This window comes from Rhodamnia argentea, chromosome 1 (genome assembly GCF_020921035.1).
Source record: "Rhodamnia argentea isolate NSW1041297 chromosome 1, ASM2092103v1, whole genome shotgun sequence".
Lineage (NCBI taxonomy): Eukaryota > Viridiplantae > Streptophyta > Magnoliopsida > Myrtales > Myrtaceae > Rhodamnia > Rhodamnia argentea.
This window is the reverse complement of record NC_063150.1, coordinates 29,010,400-29,024,595: the sequence shown is the minus strand read 5'-3', so window position 1 is coordinate 29,024,595 and position 14,196 is coordinate 29,010,400. Positions and strand designations below refer to the sequence as shown.

At 41.8% G+C, this 14,196-nt stretch overlaps 2 protein-coding genes and 1 pseudogene across 3 annotated transcripts; 2 read left to right on the top strand and 1 right to left on the bottom strand.

Annotated features, from left to right (window-relative positions):
- Positions 1-96: 96 nt before the first annotated feature.
- LOC115747830 (trafficking protein particle complex subunit 4) lies at positions 97-2,484 on the bottom strand. The gene is made up of 3 exons (XM_030684139.2): positions 2,309-2,484; positions 1,994-2,162; positions 97-394 (listed from the first exon to the last, which is right to left on the bottom strand). Exons 1-3 carry the CDS (start codon positions 2,366-2,368, stop codon positions 198-200), a joined length of 426 nt encoding a protein of 141 aa, XP_030539999.1. The 5' UTR covers positions 2,369-2,484; the 3' UTR covers positions 97-197.
- Positions 2,485-3,450: 966 nt separating this feature from the next.
- LOC115747734 lies at positions 3,451-4,860 on the top strand (annotated as a pseudogene).
- Positions 4,861-8,938: 4,078 nt separating this feature from the next.
- LOC115747774 (YTH domain-containing protein ECT4) lies at positions 8,939-13,862 on the top strand. Of its 2 annotated transcripts, none has more exons than XM_030684060.2 (8): positions 8,939-9,208; positions 10,306-10,367; positions 10,524-10,665; positions 10,758-10,831; positions 10,963-11,433; positions 11,546-12,073; positions 12,248-12,460; positions 12,907-13,862. In XM_030684060.2, exons 2-8 carry the CDS (start codon positions 10,320-10,322, stop codon positions 13,525-13,527), a joined length of 2,097 nt encoding a protein of 698 aa, XP_030539920.1. In that variant the 5' UTR covers positions 8,939-9,208; positions 10,306-10,319; the 3' UTR covers positions 13,528-13,862. The 2 variants fall into 2 exon arrangements, with proteins under 2 accessions (XP_030539920.1, XP_030539919.1); XM_030684059.2 differs by having other exon boundaries at positions 8,939-9,210; positions 10,301-10,367.
- Positions 13,863-14,196: the final 334 nt, after the last annotated feature.

The following is a 14,196-nucleotide window of genomic DNA, read 5'->3' as shown; positions in this document are numbered from 1 at the left end:
ACGTAATTAGTTAGGAAGATTTCTTGCTAAGAAGAAGGCATGCTTCATTCGACCAGAAAAAAACAACAAAAAAAGAAGGCATGCTTCTCATCAAGCTAACCACAATGCTTACGGAAGAATTTCATTCAAGAAGAATGAGATCAATTATGAACTAAGCACGCTATCTTTTTCAGCCAAAAAAGGAAAAACTAAGCACACTATCGTCCCAACAATGCTACGCGATCTTTCTGCAGTGCCTGTGACAGGTTGAGATCAAAGAGCTCACACCGAATTGGCATCTCCATCTCATAAAACGGGTTCTTCAGAACATAGTCTGTGTATAGCTCGTAGATGACTTTTAACAGAGCCTCCATATGCTGAGTTCCGGGCTCACAGACGACAAAAAATTTTGTCCCTGCACAAGCACAACAGATGCAGCACTTGTGTCAAACAGTTTACAGATTTGCACCACAGGACACCTGTTTTTCGTCAGTCATGAGAAAAAACACCTTAGCTTGCACTTGTTAATACCTATACCACAAGGAACAAAGAGGGCACTCATTGGCCGTCAACAACAATTAATAGGAAGGAACAAAAGGGGATACATTAGCCCACTCTAATCTATCCTAAAGTTGATGGACCAATCCTAAACGATGGATGTGAAACGCAGATCTTGCCTTCCATTTGATGGTTCAGAAGACAACCAAACTTCTACTCAGCCAATTGGCATCTAACATTCAAAAACTTGCAGCATTTTCCTTTTTGTTGCAAGCATCAAAGGATCGTAAGAAAAACTCATATCCTGAAAGGGAAACATTCTTACGATATTAACTTCAGTAGAAAAAATGGGAGCTCAGTTCATGTGAGAGTTCAACAACAGAAACCACATGTCATTTTTGCTTTCAAATGCACAAACATTTACATGCAAAAATTCAATTTCAACGGCAGTGCAAGGTCCATAATGTGTCTGACCCAAGCAACGCATCCCAAAGGGTAGAGAAAATGCTACCGACTGTTAAATGCTAAATGAAGGTAACAGAAATAGTACAGATCCACCTCCTTGCAAGGCCTGTCAATTTCCACAACTCCTCAAGCTTTAAGATATGATTAAGTTACTAGACAAGTGTAGTCCCCAACAATCCAAGATGCCAACATCATTAAAAGAATCTAGAATGTGCCTATTTTACCATAACTTATTGCAAGGGTTAAAAGTAAAACTGACAACTGGGACAGGAAACTAGTGATAATGTACTCCAGAAAAGCCAGCTTATTTTAAAACTTGGTCCTATCAAAGCAACAACTTCTTGTCTAGCATTCGATCGTGTTCATCGAATAATCTAAAATAGCACAAAAGGTCAACTGGGCAGAAAAAGGAATCACAATTAGTTGACAATAATGTGTGCCCAACTACATAGATGTAGAATCTGACACATTTTTATATAGAGCGACGTCTCACCGTCCTTGTTTTATTTCTACTTTTTTTTTGGCGCACACAATTACAAGCAAACCTCTGTACAACGAGCCTTGCAGGTTAAAAACAAAATGATCCAGAGAGGACAATGATAGGACACCAGAAGAAGATCTCGCATTGGCAAATCTGCATATTGCAACCAAGTCCTACTCAATTTTCTATAACTAAAAGTGCATCAGAAGAAGATCTCGCATCGGCAAATCTGCATATTGCAACTAATTCCTACTCAATTTTCTATAACAAAAAGTGCATCCGTGAATTTACGATGTTGCGACGCGACATCGAATAATTACCAGTTCAAGTCCGGACAGTGAACATGCCGTCTACCTCCCTATTGGAACTACAACAACTAGCAATTCTTCATACAGAAAGAAAAGGTTCACACCACTTGTTATTCCAGCGTTTGCAGAAACAACCTTCAATTAACGGACAACTATGTTACATTTCCCTTACTAGATCAACCAACCATATAACCAACACAACAAAATGAGCACCAACAAAAAAAAAAAAAAAAAAAAAACGACAACAACACAAAATCCTCACCAGTAAGGGACTGGAAGCAGTGGAGGTCGAACGCGTCGGCCTCCAGGAGCTCGATCCCGGAGCATCCGACGGTCGGGGACAGCTGCTGAGAGATGGCGTGCATCGAGTGCCACAGGCTCGCCACTCTCAAGCTGTCGTTCGTGTCCATCCTCCCCGCAGATCCGTAATCCTAAACACGAAAGATTCGAAAGGCGGCCTTCAGCGATAACGTCAAATGACCACTCAATCGATCATTGAGATACGAGCGGGTCGTGCGGATTGCGATGGTTCGTCGTCGGAGGCGGAGGAGGAGGAGGAGGAGGAGGGTAGAGATACCTTGTAGAAGATCAAGCCTCCGGATTTGTTGATGATGAAGAGGCTGTAGATGGCGGCCATCGGAGGAAGGCGGCGATCGTAGGATCTCGCCGCGAGCTTCGGAGCGAGACGAGCAGGTTCCGATTCAGCTTCGCTTCTTTCGTTCTTCTTTCACTCGCTTTCAGGGGAAAGACTGGGAGTGGGAGAGGTGAAGAAGTGGGGCCGAAAATTTTTATATTTATTTTTTGACTTGTTGAATTACCTAAAATTATGATTATAAAAAAGAATTACCTAAAATTCTTTTTTGACCCAAGAGAAAATACCTGAAATTCTTTTAAAAAATCCATATTTGATTTAACATACAATACTTTTTATGTCACAACTTTTGATTAATTTTTATAAGATGTTTTCTTATGAATTTTTTTCATTCCACAGTGTATGTAGGGTTTATTCGTGGCGATGTGATAGGTACTTCGAAAGTTTTACCTTCTCAAAAAATGAATTAGCGGGAGCTCACATAGTTCCTCCTATTTTCTAGAAAGTTTGTTTTTTCTATGATATTGTTCTGGGAAAACTTCAAAAAAGGGCCCGAAGTGTCATCGTTTTCTCAAATAAGGGCCTGAAGTGAACTTTGTTTCAATTAAGGGCCTAAAATGCTCAAATTATTTCAAAAGAGAGCCTAATCGAAGGGCGTTTTTGACTTTTACGTTTTTATTATTATTTTAATGTTTTTCTTTTTACCTTTTCTTTTTTCTCCTCCCCTCCCTCCTGTTCATCATCTTCCCCACAACTGATCGATCCGGCCGTTGAATTCATGCAGACTCCACATAAAGAGGGAAAGAAGCCATGACTGGAAGAAGCTAAAGTGGTAGTCGCCCTCTCTCTATTCAACACCCTCTCTCTCTACCTCTACTTCCGCCCTACCCAGAAGCGAACCCTTGAAGCTTCTTCCTCACAAATCCGCGACGACGATCCGACCGGTTTCATCCCTCAATCAACCATCCTCCGCCCAATGGTAAAAAAATATAAGTCACGAATTCAAAACCTTTAATTTCAAAAGAAAGAAACCTTCAAGCCTCTTTCTCTCTCTAGCCGTGGCGGACCTCGTCGGCAACGCCCTCCAGGCCGTTGACTGGCAATTCTGTGAAGCAGATGACGACCCCATGTCTTCGCAAGTCTCTCAGTCTTCTTCTTCTTCCTCTCAAGCATCCACCTCCGAAGCTTACCTCCTCGACTTCATCATCGCCAACAAAGTCGGGCTCCGCCACTATTCCGGCACCATCAGCGGCCGCTAGATGGTGGGCCTTGTCCGCGAACCTTTGAATCCCTACGACGAGAACACAATCCGCCATCTGGGTCCTCAACACCAGGACCATCCAGGTCGGCCACATCGAGTGCGACATCGCCGCTGTCCTTGCCCCACACTCGCAACTGCGGTAGCAAGTTCAGGATACCCTGCCAAGTTCACATTTTTGCGAGGGTCGAGGCCTTCGACCTCGTTAAGTCGGCTATTTCACGAGGCGGGTTAGTGCTCATTTTGGACGTGGGTGCTTCGTTTGCCTTGTCGGAGGCGGTCGTGGTGAAGGAGAAGAAGGGTCAAAAGGAGGTGAGGTGTGTGGATGAGATTTTTAAGCTGGTGGACAAGAATGTCGGGAAGAATGCGACGATGGAAGCCCTGGAGCCACCGAGGGAGGTGATAAAGTTCACGCTCTTCGATCACCAGAAGAAGGGGTTGGGTTGGTTGGTTCATAGGGAGAACTCCAGAGAATTGCGTGGGGAAGATGATGAACAGGAGGGAGGGGAGGAGAAAAAGAAAAGGTATAAAGAAAAACATTAAAGAAATAACAAAAATATAAAAGACAAAAATGCCCCCAGTTAGGCCCTCTTTTGAAACAATTTGAGCACTTCGCACTCTTATTTGAAACAAAGTTCACTTCAGACCCTTATTTGAGAAAACGAGAGCACTTCGGGCCCTTTTTTGAAATTTTCCCTATTGTTCTTGAAAAATTACGCAGAATCAAGCCAAATTATGAAAAATCATAAATGAAATATTTTACGTGATGTGAAATCTTCAACTGTTTGAGAGTTAATAGAGTCAAAATGCATGCCCCATAATTTGAAAAACTACTGTAAGTTTAAAGCAAAAATAACTCTAGATATAACTATTAATTTCTCAACATCGAGCTTGTAGACGTTGGTAATAATTTCATTGGATTCGGCAACCCCGGCTTTAGGCATTGATGCCGCCCGCATTGAAAAGCACTATAAACCAAGAAGATCAGCCCGCATTGAAACTCGACGAGCCTCGCATCAAGTGCAAGTCTTGTAGTGCTAATACGAGTCATTGCCTTGGTTATTTGGTGAATTCTTATGGTGGTTATTTGTTGGACCAGACTTTTGCACCAATTTTGGAAGAAGATTCACAAGGCTAAAGAGTCAAAGTACAAGTCTCCAAGTATTTAAATGCATTTCGGGTTTGTAGTTGTTTTAATACGTTCTCTAGTTACTAGGACTTTTATTACTATCTACTTCCCATATGTCTTTCTTATTCAGGAGTCCCTATGTTCCTCTAGTCTTGATGCCTTTGTTATTCGTTTGTTTTCAAAGTTTGATTCCCTCTGTATAACGAGGAAAATTCTCCACTCTAAGATAGATGAATTTGATAAATGAAAATTGCTCGGTGCATTTCCTTGAATCTTAAAGAGTTCACACACTTGAAAATCTAGAAAAGTTTTCAGCTCGTCCTAGAAGAGTCGAAGCTTTTCAAAGTCTGCATCCTTGAAGAGTTGCAGGTATTAATCTAGAAGAATTGATGTCCTATCAACTTCTTTGGAGGCTTGGAAGAGCAACCATTGAAGTTCCTATCCTTTTCTTATTATGTTCATTCACAAACCGTCCACTTCAAACCCCCGTCGACACTTCTACGATCCTTATCTCAGAAAATCGAAAATATGAAAGTTGTAGATCTATGAGTCCTCGAAAGATTGGCGTTGGAATCAGGTCATTCCGACGTCTATCGACAGAGCTACATCCATTCTCCCGAGAGGTTACGCAGAACTGAAATTTCTATTTGTGTCCGCGTGAAGTCATTCTCCCTATCCTATTATTTCGGTAGTCATACTGGGACTGCATCAATCATACTTATATTTTTGCATATAGAGACTATCTTTGTAGATCTTTGTCGCGATACGCAGCGGCAGTCCAATGTCTTCGGTTCGGGTGGGGAGTATACATTTACTGTTCTAGATCTCCGATGTGGAACTTCCTTGACATAATTCCTTCGTTGAAGCTCAACAATTTTCTCCTTGTGTGAGCTAATCTGGAAATTCTTTTGTATCCACACATCAGAACTTAAATTTCACCTTATATGATATGGCTTTGATCTGGAAAATCGCAATGATCAACGAGATTTCATCTTATGACCAATCTGTTAACAGCCGGCCGCTTCCCCCAAATGCTCTCTCTTATTTCTTTGTGTTTATGAATGCTACTCTCTACTATAGAAATAGGGTTGATATTTTATAGAAAGACTTCATTAATGGCAGGGAACGAACCTTTTTTTTTTGGGTCGAGGTAGAGAACGAAATTAGCTGGTTGCGTAACAGGTGCATATTGTTCAGTGTAATATCCTTGTATTTTATCATCATCTTGATGAATAAATTTCCAGATATATATCTCTTTTTAAGATATAAGGCTTTTTTATTATAACGAGTTGTTCAAAAGGATCTCCCTTTTTTTAATCAAATATTCTACTTTTTGTCGGAGGCGGGTTTATTATGAGGGTGGACAATCAAATCCATTTCTCAATTCAACAAGGAATTATACTTAAAAAAAGCAAGTTGCGAAAACGAAATTCAGTCGAACTCACGTTTGCTGAAAAACTTAATAATGAGTTGTCGACTGGATATGATTTGTTAAGATCCACATCACACCATATCTCTTGACATACTTATGAGTAGACCTATTGAGCCGGTAGGTTGAGTCCGAACGAAAATGGTTCGACCTAAATAGATCCATTTAATCCGTTCTGACCCATTTTCACGCGATAAAAATCTAGTAACACATGTCCGATCCAATTCACACCCCACTCGATCCATATTTATAAAAGCACTTTCATATTGAATCAAATTTAAGAAAACTCATGCCCAAACCGAGGTAAGAGTGCGGAGTTTACTAAGCGTGGGATCGAGTGAGAATGAGAGAAAACAAAAAGAGGGATATAGATATCTATTGAGTATAAATAAGTTGTAAACACATTCAACTTGATGTCGCGTGACGAGTTGTTCGAATTTTCTTTGCTTAATTATAGTGAACAAATAATCAAAAGATTAATTTTATGTAAAATTTTTCGTATGCGAAACATTTAAAGATCGATACTTTTAGATGCGTAAGTTGGCGCACAGAGATAAACGACTTCAAATTTTTCTGCGTTCTTACTTAAGTCAATAAGTGCATAAGGAGAAATTTAGTGTAGCTCAAGCTAAATAGGTGACTTGGAAGCTTTCCTGGGCTATTGACCATGGTATTGCCCCGTCGGGTTACGATTTACGTAGGAAGTTCCCCGTCGGCCTCACGGGTCTAGAGGATTATCGTCGAAATTCTTTGAACAGAGAAGGGTTTTTCTATCGGGTTAATGGGTCCGATGGGGTTCTTCCACGGATCCGGGCGACCCCGTGCCGCCCTCCAACATGTCAGCTCAATGCCGGTAGCAACATATACATAAACGGATTTTTGTGGACAATCTCAAATTACGAGTGTGGAAACAACTTGAAGAACAGCTGAATAAAACAAGTTAGAAAGGAAACCCTCGTCCATACAAACAATGGGAAAGGAATTTCCCTTTTGGACGAAAGCATGTGACGAAGGACATATCCACGCAAAGACAAAGTGGCCACTGATCTCGCTTTATTGCCCATTCGTAGCGAGTCCAAATTGGACATCCAACCTATTCTTTCTTCCACCTTTTCCAACCAAGTTGGTTTCCCCTTTTTGGATGGTTTCATTTTAATCCTTTCAAACTCTCGATACACGAATCACGAGAATCTGACTAGCCTCGTACATCACCATGTCGTCATTTTAACCGTAACGGACGAGATTCAAATTACATAACAGAAGTATAACAAGAAGACTTGATTTTAATTTTTGGATCACTTAACTTATCACCGTTGTGATAAAATCATCGGAAGAGTAAGAGAGAGAATAAGAAAAAATCACAAACCCTTAAATTCTAACTTGTCAGATTTCTAAAGGGCCAGTTCAGATTGCAAAATTAAGGCTGTCCGTGTTGAAATCCCTGTCGATCTCTAATCCGGGACAAGACGATAAGCACAAAGACTTTTCCAAGTCCTTGGGCACTAAGGAATCTTTCCAATTCTTGGACCAGAAAAAACAAAAAACAAAAAAGGAATCTTTCCAATTCAATGCATGGGTTGGTAAGAAGGATTTGGAGTGAAAGAGAAATAATTGTAAAAATATTTGGGTGTAGGCAAAAATATTTGAGGGGATTAGAATAACTCAAGAAGGGATCGATAAAGTCAAGTTTACGTGTAATTTAGGAGGGATTTATGTACTAACAAATAATTTTTTTTCTACTTCTGAATAAATCAAAGGATATATATTGTATTGCATTTCTTTCACATCCAAGCCATATTATAACCGGTCGTTTTGAACTCTTTTTCTCCCTCTTTTTTTCGTTTTTCTTACGGCTAGTTAGTTCGTTTGCTTTTCGTTCCAATCACCCTTTCCTAAATATGCGAAGGTTAACTAATTGAGCAAGAACTCGACGAGGTCCCGATTAAATTCCGATCACTTGCCAGCGAAAATTTTACTACGAGCCATAACGAGGGAAGTGCAAAGACTACCTCGGCCCTCTACTTTCTCCGAGACCTCGGCGAGGTTCCGATGAAATTTCGATCTTTCGTGTGCGAAATTTTGCTACGGGCTATCACGAGTTGTGCCCAACGGATGTCTTCAAAATGCCTTCAAAATAAAAGAAAAACCAATGACATCGGGCCCCACCAAACCAACGTGCTTTGTCCAAACAAGAAATTTCTTTTGTCTCTCTTCCCGCGGAAAATCCCATTTTCCTAGCGTAGCGTCGGATTCGGGTTGCTCCACGTCACCTCTTTACGTCCCCGAAATCTCCACAATTCCCAATTTCTCTCTCCTTTTTTTTTTTTTTTTTGGCTCCTCTTTCCTGCATAAGCCTCGCTAGTGTCGGTCTCCGGACACGTGGCGGTAAGCGCGAAGCCACCACACGAGTAAGCCAAGGGGATAAGAGGAGAGGAGAGAGGAACCGCCCCGGAAACTTCCTCTCTCTCTCTCTCTCCGCGCAGCACTCGATCCCTCCCTCTCTCCGCAAGTCTCCTCCTCCTCCTCCTCCTCCTCCACCTCCACCTCCAGTGGCAACGCTGCAATTCCAGCGCGCAACCGAGGGCATTCTCGGTATTACGCCAAGCCGCGATCGGATCCCCCCGAGACCACCCCCAAAATCGAACGGCGGGGATTCAGTGCGTGGCGGCCTCTTTGGTTCCTTAACGCGCACCCAAAACTTTAATGACGCCACAAATTTCAAAAGGGCAAAAAGAAAAATCTTAATTATTTTAATTAAAGAAATAGAAGAAGGAAAAAAGAAAAAGATGGGGAAAGGGAAGGTGCTCTCGCACACATTCACACCTCCCCGTACTCGTCTCAGGCATCTCTCTCTCTCTCTCTCTCTCTCTCTCTTCTCTCCTTGGCGCTCGCGTTCATGGTGATTCCCTAGGGTTCTTTGTTTTGCTCTCGGCGGGGAAATCTTTGGCGGAAGATGTCGCTGAAGCTCCGAATCTTCGTCGATTCCTCCATCTCCGGCCTCCAGGGAGCTTCTAGGTCGAGCATGGCCTGATTTTGCCCCGCCCCCCCAACTTTTTCCTCCGCTCTCTGGTAAATTCCTCTTTTGACTATTGCAACAGCCGTCGTTACGCCTGAGTTTGAATTCGTGACGTGGTCGATTGAATTCCTGTCTGGCGGTGCGGGGGGATCTAGAGTACGCCTGCGTAGGTGGGGGGGGCTCCGTGTTTCTGCGTTCTCTGAGCTGCTTTCGTGGCGTTGGTCTGTTTCTGCTTGCTTGCTGTTGTCTGTTCCTGCGGCGGAGGTTTAGTTTGGGATTTATGGGAACTCTATTGGAGTTCTGAGAGCTCGGTAAGGAAGTGTTGTTTGACGCAGCGTGCTGTGAGTGATGTTAAAACCTTTGGCGATTGTTGGATGCGAATTCTGATAGGTTTGTGCTTGTTTAGTCTCGGTTTTGGAGCAAATTCTCGGGTCCAGTGTAAGAGTCTCGACTGTGTAGCGAAGTAAGCTGTTAGAATTCTGTGGTTTTCTTTGTGAAGTGGTTCGAATTGCAGATATGAGTTGCGCTTTATTATGGGTATTTACTGTCTGGATTGTGCTAGTAGGAGGCCCTTCCATGCTTGTTCTGTCTTTTTCTTCACCTTGATTCTCTATGTTCCATCTGGTTCTTTGTGTTCTTTTCCCTTAATCTGGGAGATAGTTGGTGTGTAATCGGAAGGTTTATTTCATGCTGTGAAAACAAACGGGCATTTCAAATGGGGCTACATCTGCTTCCCGAAACCTGATAAATTCATGATGCTAATCTTGGCATTAGCTCACGAGTCTGGACCCTGAAGTATCTACTGGCTCCGATTTCAGTGGGAATACTTTGTTGAGAAGGAATGAGCTTTTTCCAATTCAAGATACTTAACTCAGTATTCTGGTATCCTTTTGTGCTGGGCTTTCCTTCCCAGGCACCGAGTATGACTGATTCGGTGGAACTCGTTCATCTTTCTCTGGGAAATGTTGCAGCTGTTGATGCTTGTTTGTCTCAGTAGAAGTTTGTGCGAATTAGCTACTCCTAGCACGTTTCCTTATTATTGTGTGAAGTAGCCTGTTTAAAGATGTCAATTCTCATCTCCTTTTCTTTGCTGTTCAAGTTGTTGGCAGGTAATGTGTGCTAATTCTTTAACCTGTCTTATGCTAAGCAGGTGGCAGTTCTGGGATGGATATGCACAATATCAATGAGCATGGGAATGCAGAAACTTATCTGGTAGTTGTACTTGACAGATTTATTTTTGCTACTGTCATTCAAATGTCAGATAATAAGTTTGTTCTGTTTAATATAATATGCACTCCTTCATATCTGACAAGGTTCTTAGGATTCTTGTGCATTTACTTATTACTTATTTTTATTTCTTTCTTCCAGATTCAAAATACTGAAACAAATCAGCTGATTGCAAGTCCACAATTCGAACGAGTAGAAAGCATGTATAATGAAGGACCCCCTGAGTTTCTTGTTGATCAGGGGATGTATTATCCTACTGCCAACTATGGTTATTATTGTACAGGTGACTTAGGAACCCATCTGCTTGTTAAATGCCAATTGCCATTACTTGTGATGGTTGCTAATGTGTGACCTTCTTTTGCTCTTAATGTCCAGGAATTGGAACACCTAATGATTTGGAGGACCATAATAGAGTTTTTGGTATAGATGGTCCTGATGTCCAATATACTGTAAGTTCTTCCCTCCTCCCTACTCTACCTGTTCGCTCTGCTTTTAGTTAGGGAAGGTAAGAAACAAATAGACTAAAGCTAGAATGTTATCTCTTCATACAATATGCTGACTTGAGCTTGGGCTGCTGCAGGGTGTACAATCTGAAAGTTTGCCTTATGTATATTATTCGCCTAGCTATGGATATGCAGAGTCTCCATACAACCCATACAACCCTTACATACCTGGTGCTATGATAGGTGTTGAAGGCCCATTTGTGGGGGCCCAACAGTATTACCCTTTATCCCCTTATCATAATTCTGTTTCTTCACCTGCCTATATTCCCATTCTTGTTCAACCGGATGTCAATTCCCCTGAAGCCTTGTCAAACCCTGGGGCTGGGACTATCTCTAGACATGATGCAAGAGGTTTAAAAAATAACGTTGGCTCTGCATCAACAACCTTCAGTAGGAACTCTACTAAAAATTCTTCCAATCCAGCGAATTCTCAGAACAGGCCTTTGGAAGTTACAAGAGAGAATGTTGGTCAAGGAAAACCAGCTGTCACCTATGGAAGCGTTTCTTCTGCAAGTGTTTCAAATTCTACTTCGTCACGAGTATTTCAGGTAAGTGTCATTTCTTGCTGATGACGGGCTCATAATTTGAGAAAAGTACCTTGCAGGATGTTCCTGCATTGCCAGTGTCTTTGTTGGTCTAAATTGTCATCTCTTTGTGCAGGGTAGAACCACATCCAACACCATTCAGCATGTAGATAATAACTTTAGTGGCAAGGTTCCGTCTCACCGTAACCAGCTAAAGGTTGGTTATTCTGACTTTGGTTCAAGTGCTTATGGATGGGGTGCAGTGGAAAAACCTCGACCAAGATTACATCTTGGCAGAGTGCAGGAAAATGCTAGTGGCCCTTTAGATGCTCAGGGTGAACAAAATAGGGGTCCTCGAACCAACAGATCTAAAAGTCAGCTGGCTGTTAGGGCATACACAGCCAAGGCAGGAGATAGTAATGAACAAGGGATCATCATTATTGATGGCGACCAGTATAATAAAGATGATTTCTCTGTTGACTATGAGGATGCCAAGTTCTTTGTGATAAAGTCATACAGTGAGGATGACGTGCACAAGAGCATAAAGTATAGTGTTTGGTCATCTACTCCCCATGGAAACAAGAAGCTGCAGAGTGCTTATGACGATGCACAGAAGATAGCTGCAGTGAGAACTAAAAGCTGCCCTATCTTCTTATTTTTCTCAGTAAGTTATACTGTTGAAGAACTTCCCAATTTGGTTTTCCTTTTTGAATGTCAAAGGTGTCTTAATACTTGTTATTCTCTTCTTTTTTGTGCTTTTTCCAGGAGATTTCTACCTGAATGTCCTGACCCTTAACATGACTTCTTATTCATAGTGCTGATTAGAACCCTTGTGCAGGTTAATGCCAGTGGGCAATTCTGTGGCGTGGCAGAGATGCTTGGACCAGTGGATTTTCACAAGGATATGGACTTTTGGCAACAAGATAAATGGAGTGGCAGCTTTCCTGTCAAGTGGCACATCATTAAAGATGTGCAAAATACTGCCTTTAGGCATATCATCTTAGAGAACAATGAAAACAAGCCAGTCACTAATAGCAGGGATACGCAAGAGGTAGTAGGTTTCTCCCTGGCTGTATATCTTATTTCCAATAAACTGCTAGTCGGTGGCCCCGTTTCTTCTTGTTCAAATAACAGGTGACACAGGTTGTGGGGTAATTTCTTGTTCTTCCTTTGTTAACCCGTTTCATGTCTTGGTCTCAATGTTTTGTTGTATTCTTGTTCATAGCTAATTCCTGTCATCATATAATGATCCCGGTAAAGATAAATGAATGTGCTAAAATATATCTGGAGGTACTTAATATATGGTGAGGGCATTGTTTGTAGGTGTACTTGCTTGTTTACATTCCACTGGCCATGTGCATCTAGTCTGGACCATATTGTTCTGCTTAACTTTGTTGCTTGTAGATTCCCTATTTTCTTACAAGTTTTTTTCCATAGTTCTGTGTCAGATATTGTTAACAAATCATGGTGCTCATTCTCTATACGAATTTTGTGCAGATTATGCATAAGCAGGGTCTGGAGATGCTTAAAATATTCAAGAATCATAGCTTGAAGACTTCTTTGCTGGATGACTTTATGTACTACGAAAATCGGCAGAAAATGATGCAGGAAGAGAGAGCTACGCTACTAGTGAGGAGTTTTCACCCTACATTTGCCATACCTACCTTAGAAGCTCCACGGAGATTGTTTAATATTGTCAATGAGCCCCAACGCGAAGGGAAAGTTATTGAGCCGAAAGATTTAAACATTGCAAGGAAGAATCCTATGTCGGATACTGAGCAGGTCTTTCTAAATAGCAATGCTGGTGGAAGTGCTACTAATGTAAGATCTGACGAGCAGAAATGGTTGGAACACAAAGATGATGGAATATCTACTCTGAAGATTGGTTCACTCACCATCAACCCAAAGCAGGCTGATCAGGTATCTGTGGGCAGTGCCTCTGGAGCTGCCAAAGTCGAAACTGTGCAAGCAGAAGTCCTCACTGTCGGTTCAATGCCTGTTAAAGTTAATGGATTCAACGAATCTTCGAGTTCTTTAACTGTGGGGACAATTCCACTTGATCCCAGAGCGCTCCTGGCAGAAAGAGAAGGTGCTTCTAAAGGCAGTCCGCAAAAATGATACACAGATTTTCACGATTTGAAAAATTTTACCCTCTAGGAGCATGCCTACATGGTTGCCATTGTCATGAGCCCCGATGCATTCAGTGTCCTGATTATTGCTGATCATTGCTGACTATTGAAGTGTCCGTTTCAGATTGTTCTCGTTGTTTTATTAGCCACCGTTTCATTTGCTGTCAGTTAAATTGTATTGGTCCGAAGTCTAATTGATGTTCTGGGTCTTTTTGGTGGGGGGTTGGTTCTTGCTTCAGAATCATGTGGGGACGAATCCTTTCGCTTCTTTAAAGCTTCTTTCTAACAATATATCAAAAGATACAACAGATTTTCTTTTCTTCGGACTTACTTTTTGGATCTACTAGTTGTTTTGACTTGATGTAGCTTTTCTGGAGCAGCTTCTTCAGTGCGAATCTTCTCTCAAGGTCCTCTCTCTCGCATTCCCTCTCTCTCTCTCTCTCTCTCTCTCTCTCTCAAAGCACATCTGACTGTATAATTGCTGAACTGATGTTACGAACTGATCTTAGTCAACCACACAGGCGAACAAGGTGACCTCAAGCCAATGGAAATGAGGAGTTCCGTACGTTAAGTCCTCACATTAAGATGTTGAGGACGCTTCTGTGCATTTCTATGAGGATTGCCAGACGATAACGACACGTGGATCGGGTTGAAATCG

Excerpts from the sequence above, each read along its gene's own strand:
- LOC115747830 (XM_030684139.2), bottom strand. The coding sequence starts at position 2,368 with ATGGCCGCCATCTACAGCCTCTTCATCATCAACAAATCCGGAGGCTTG. Across the intron at positions 2,163-2,308 it reads GAGGCTTGATCTTCTACAAG|GATTACGGATCTGCGGGGAG; the intron begins GTATCTCTACCC and ends TTTCGTGTTTAG. Across the intron at positions 395-1,993 it reads CTGCTTCCAGTCCCTTACTG|GGACAAAATTTTTTGTCGTC; the intron begins GTGAGGATTTTG and ends GTGCTTGTGCAG.
- LOC115747774 (XM_030684060.2), top strand. The coding sequence starts at position 10,320 with ATGGATATGCACAATATCAATGAGCATGGGAATGCAGAAACTTATCTG. Across the intron at positions 10,666-10,757 it reads CTATGGTTATTATTGTACAG|GAATTGGAACACCTAATGAT; the intron begins GTGACTTAGGAA and ends CTTAATGTCCAG. Across the intron at positions 11,434-11,545 it reads CTTCGTCACGAGTATTTCAG|GGTAGAACCACATCCAACAC; the intron begins GTAAGTGTCATT and ends CTCTTTGTGCAG.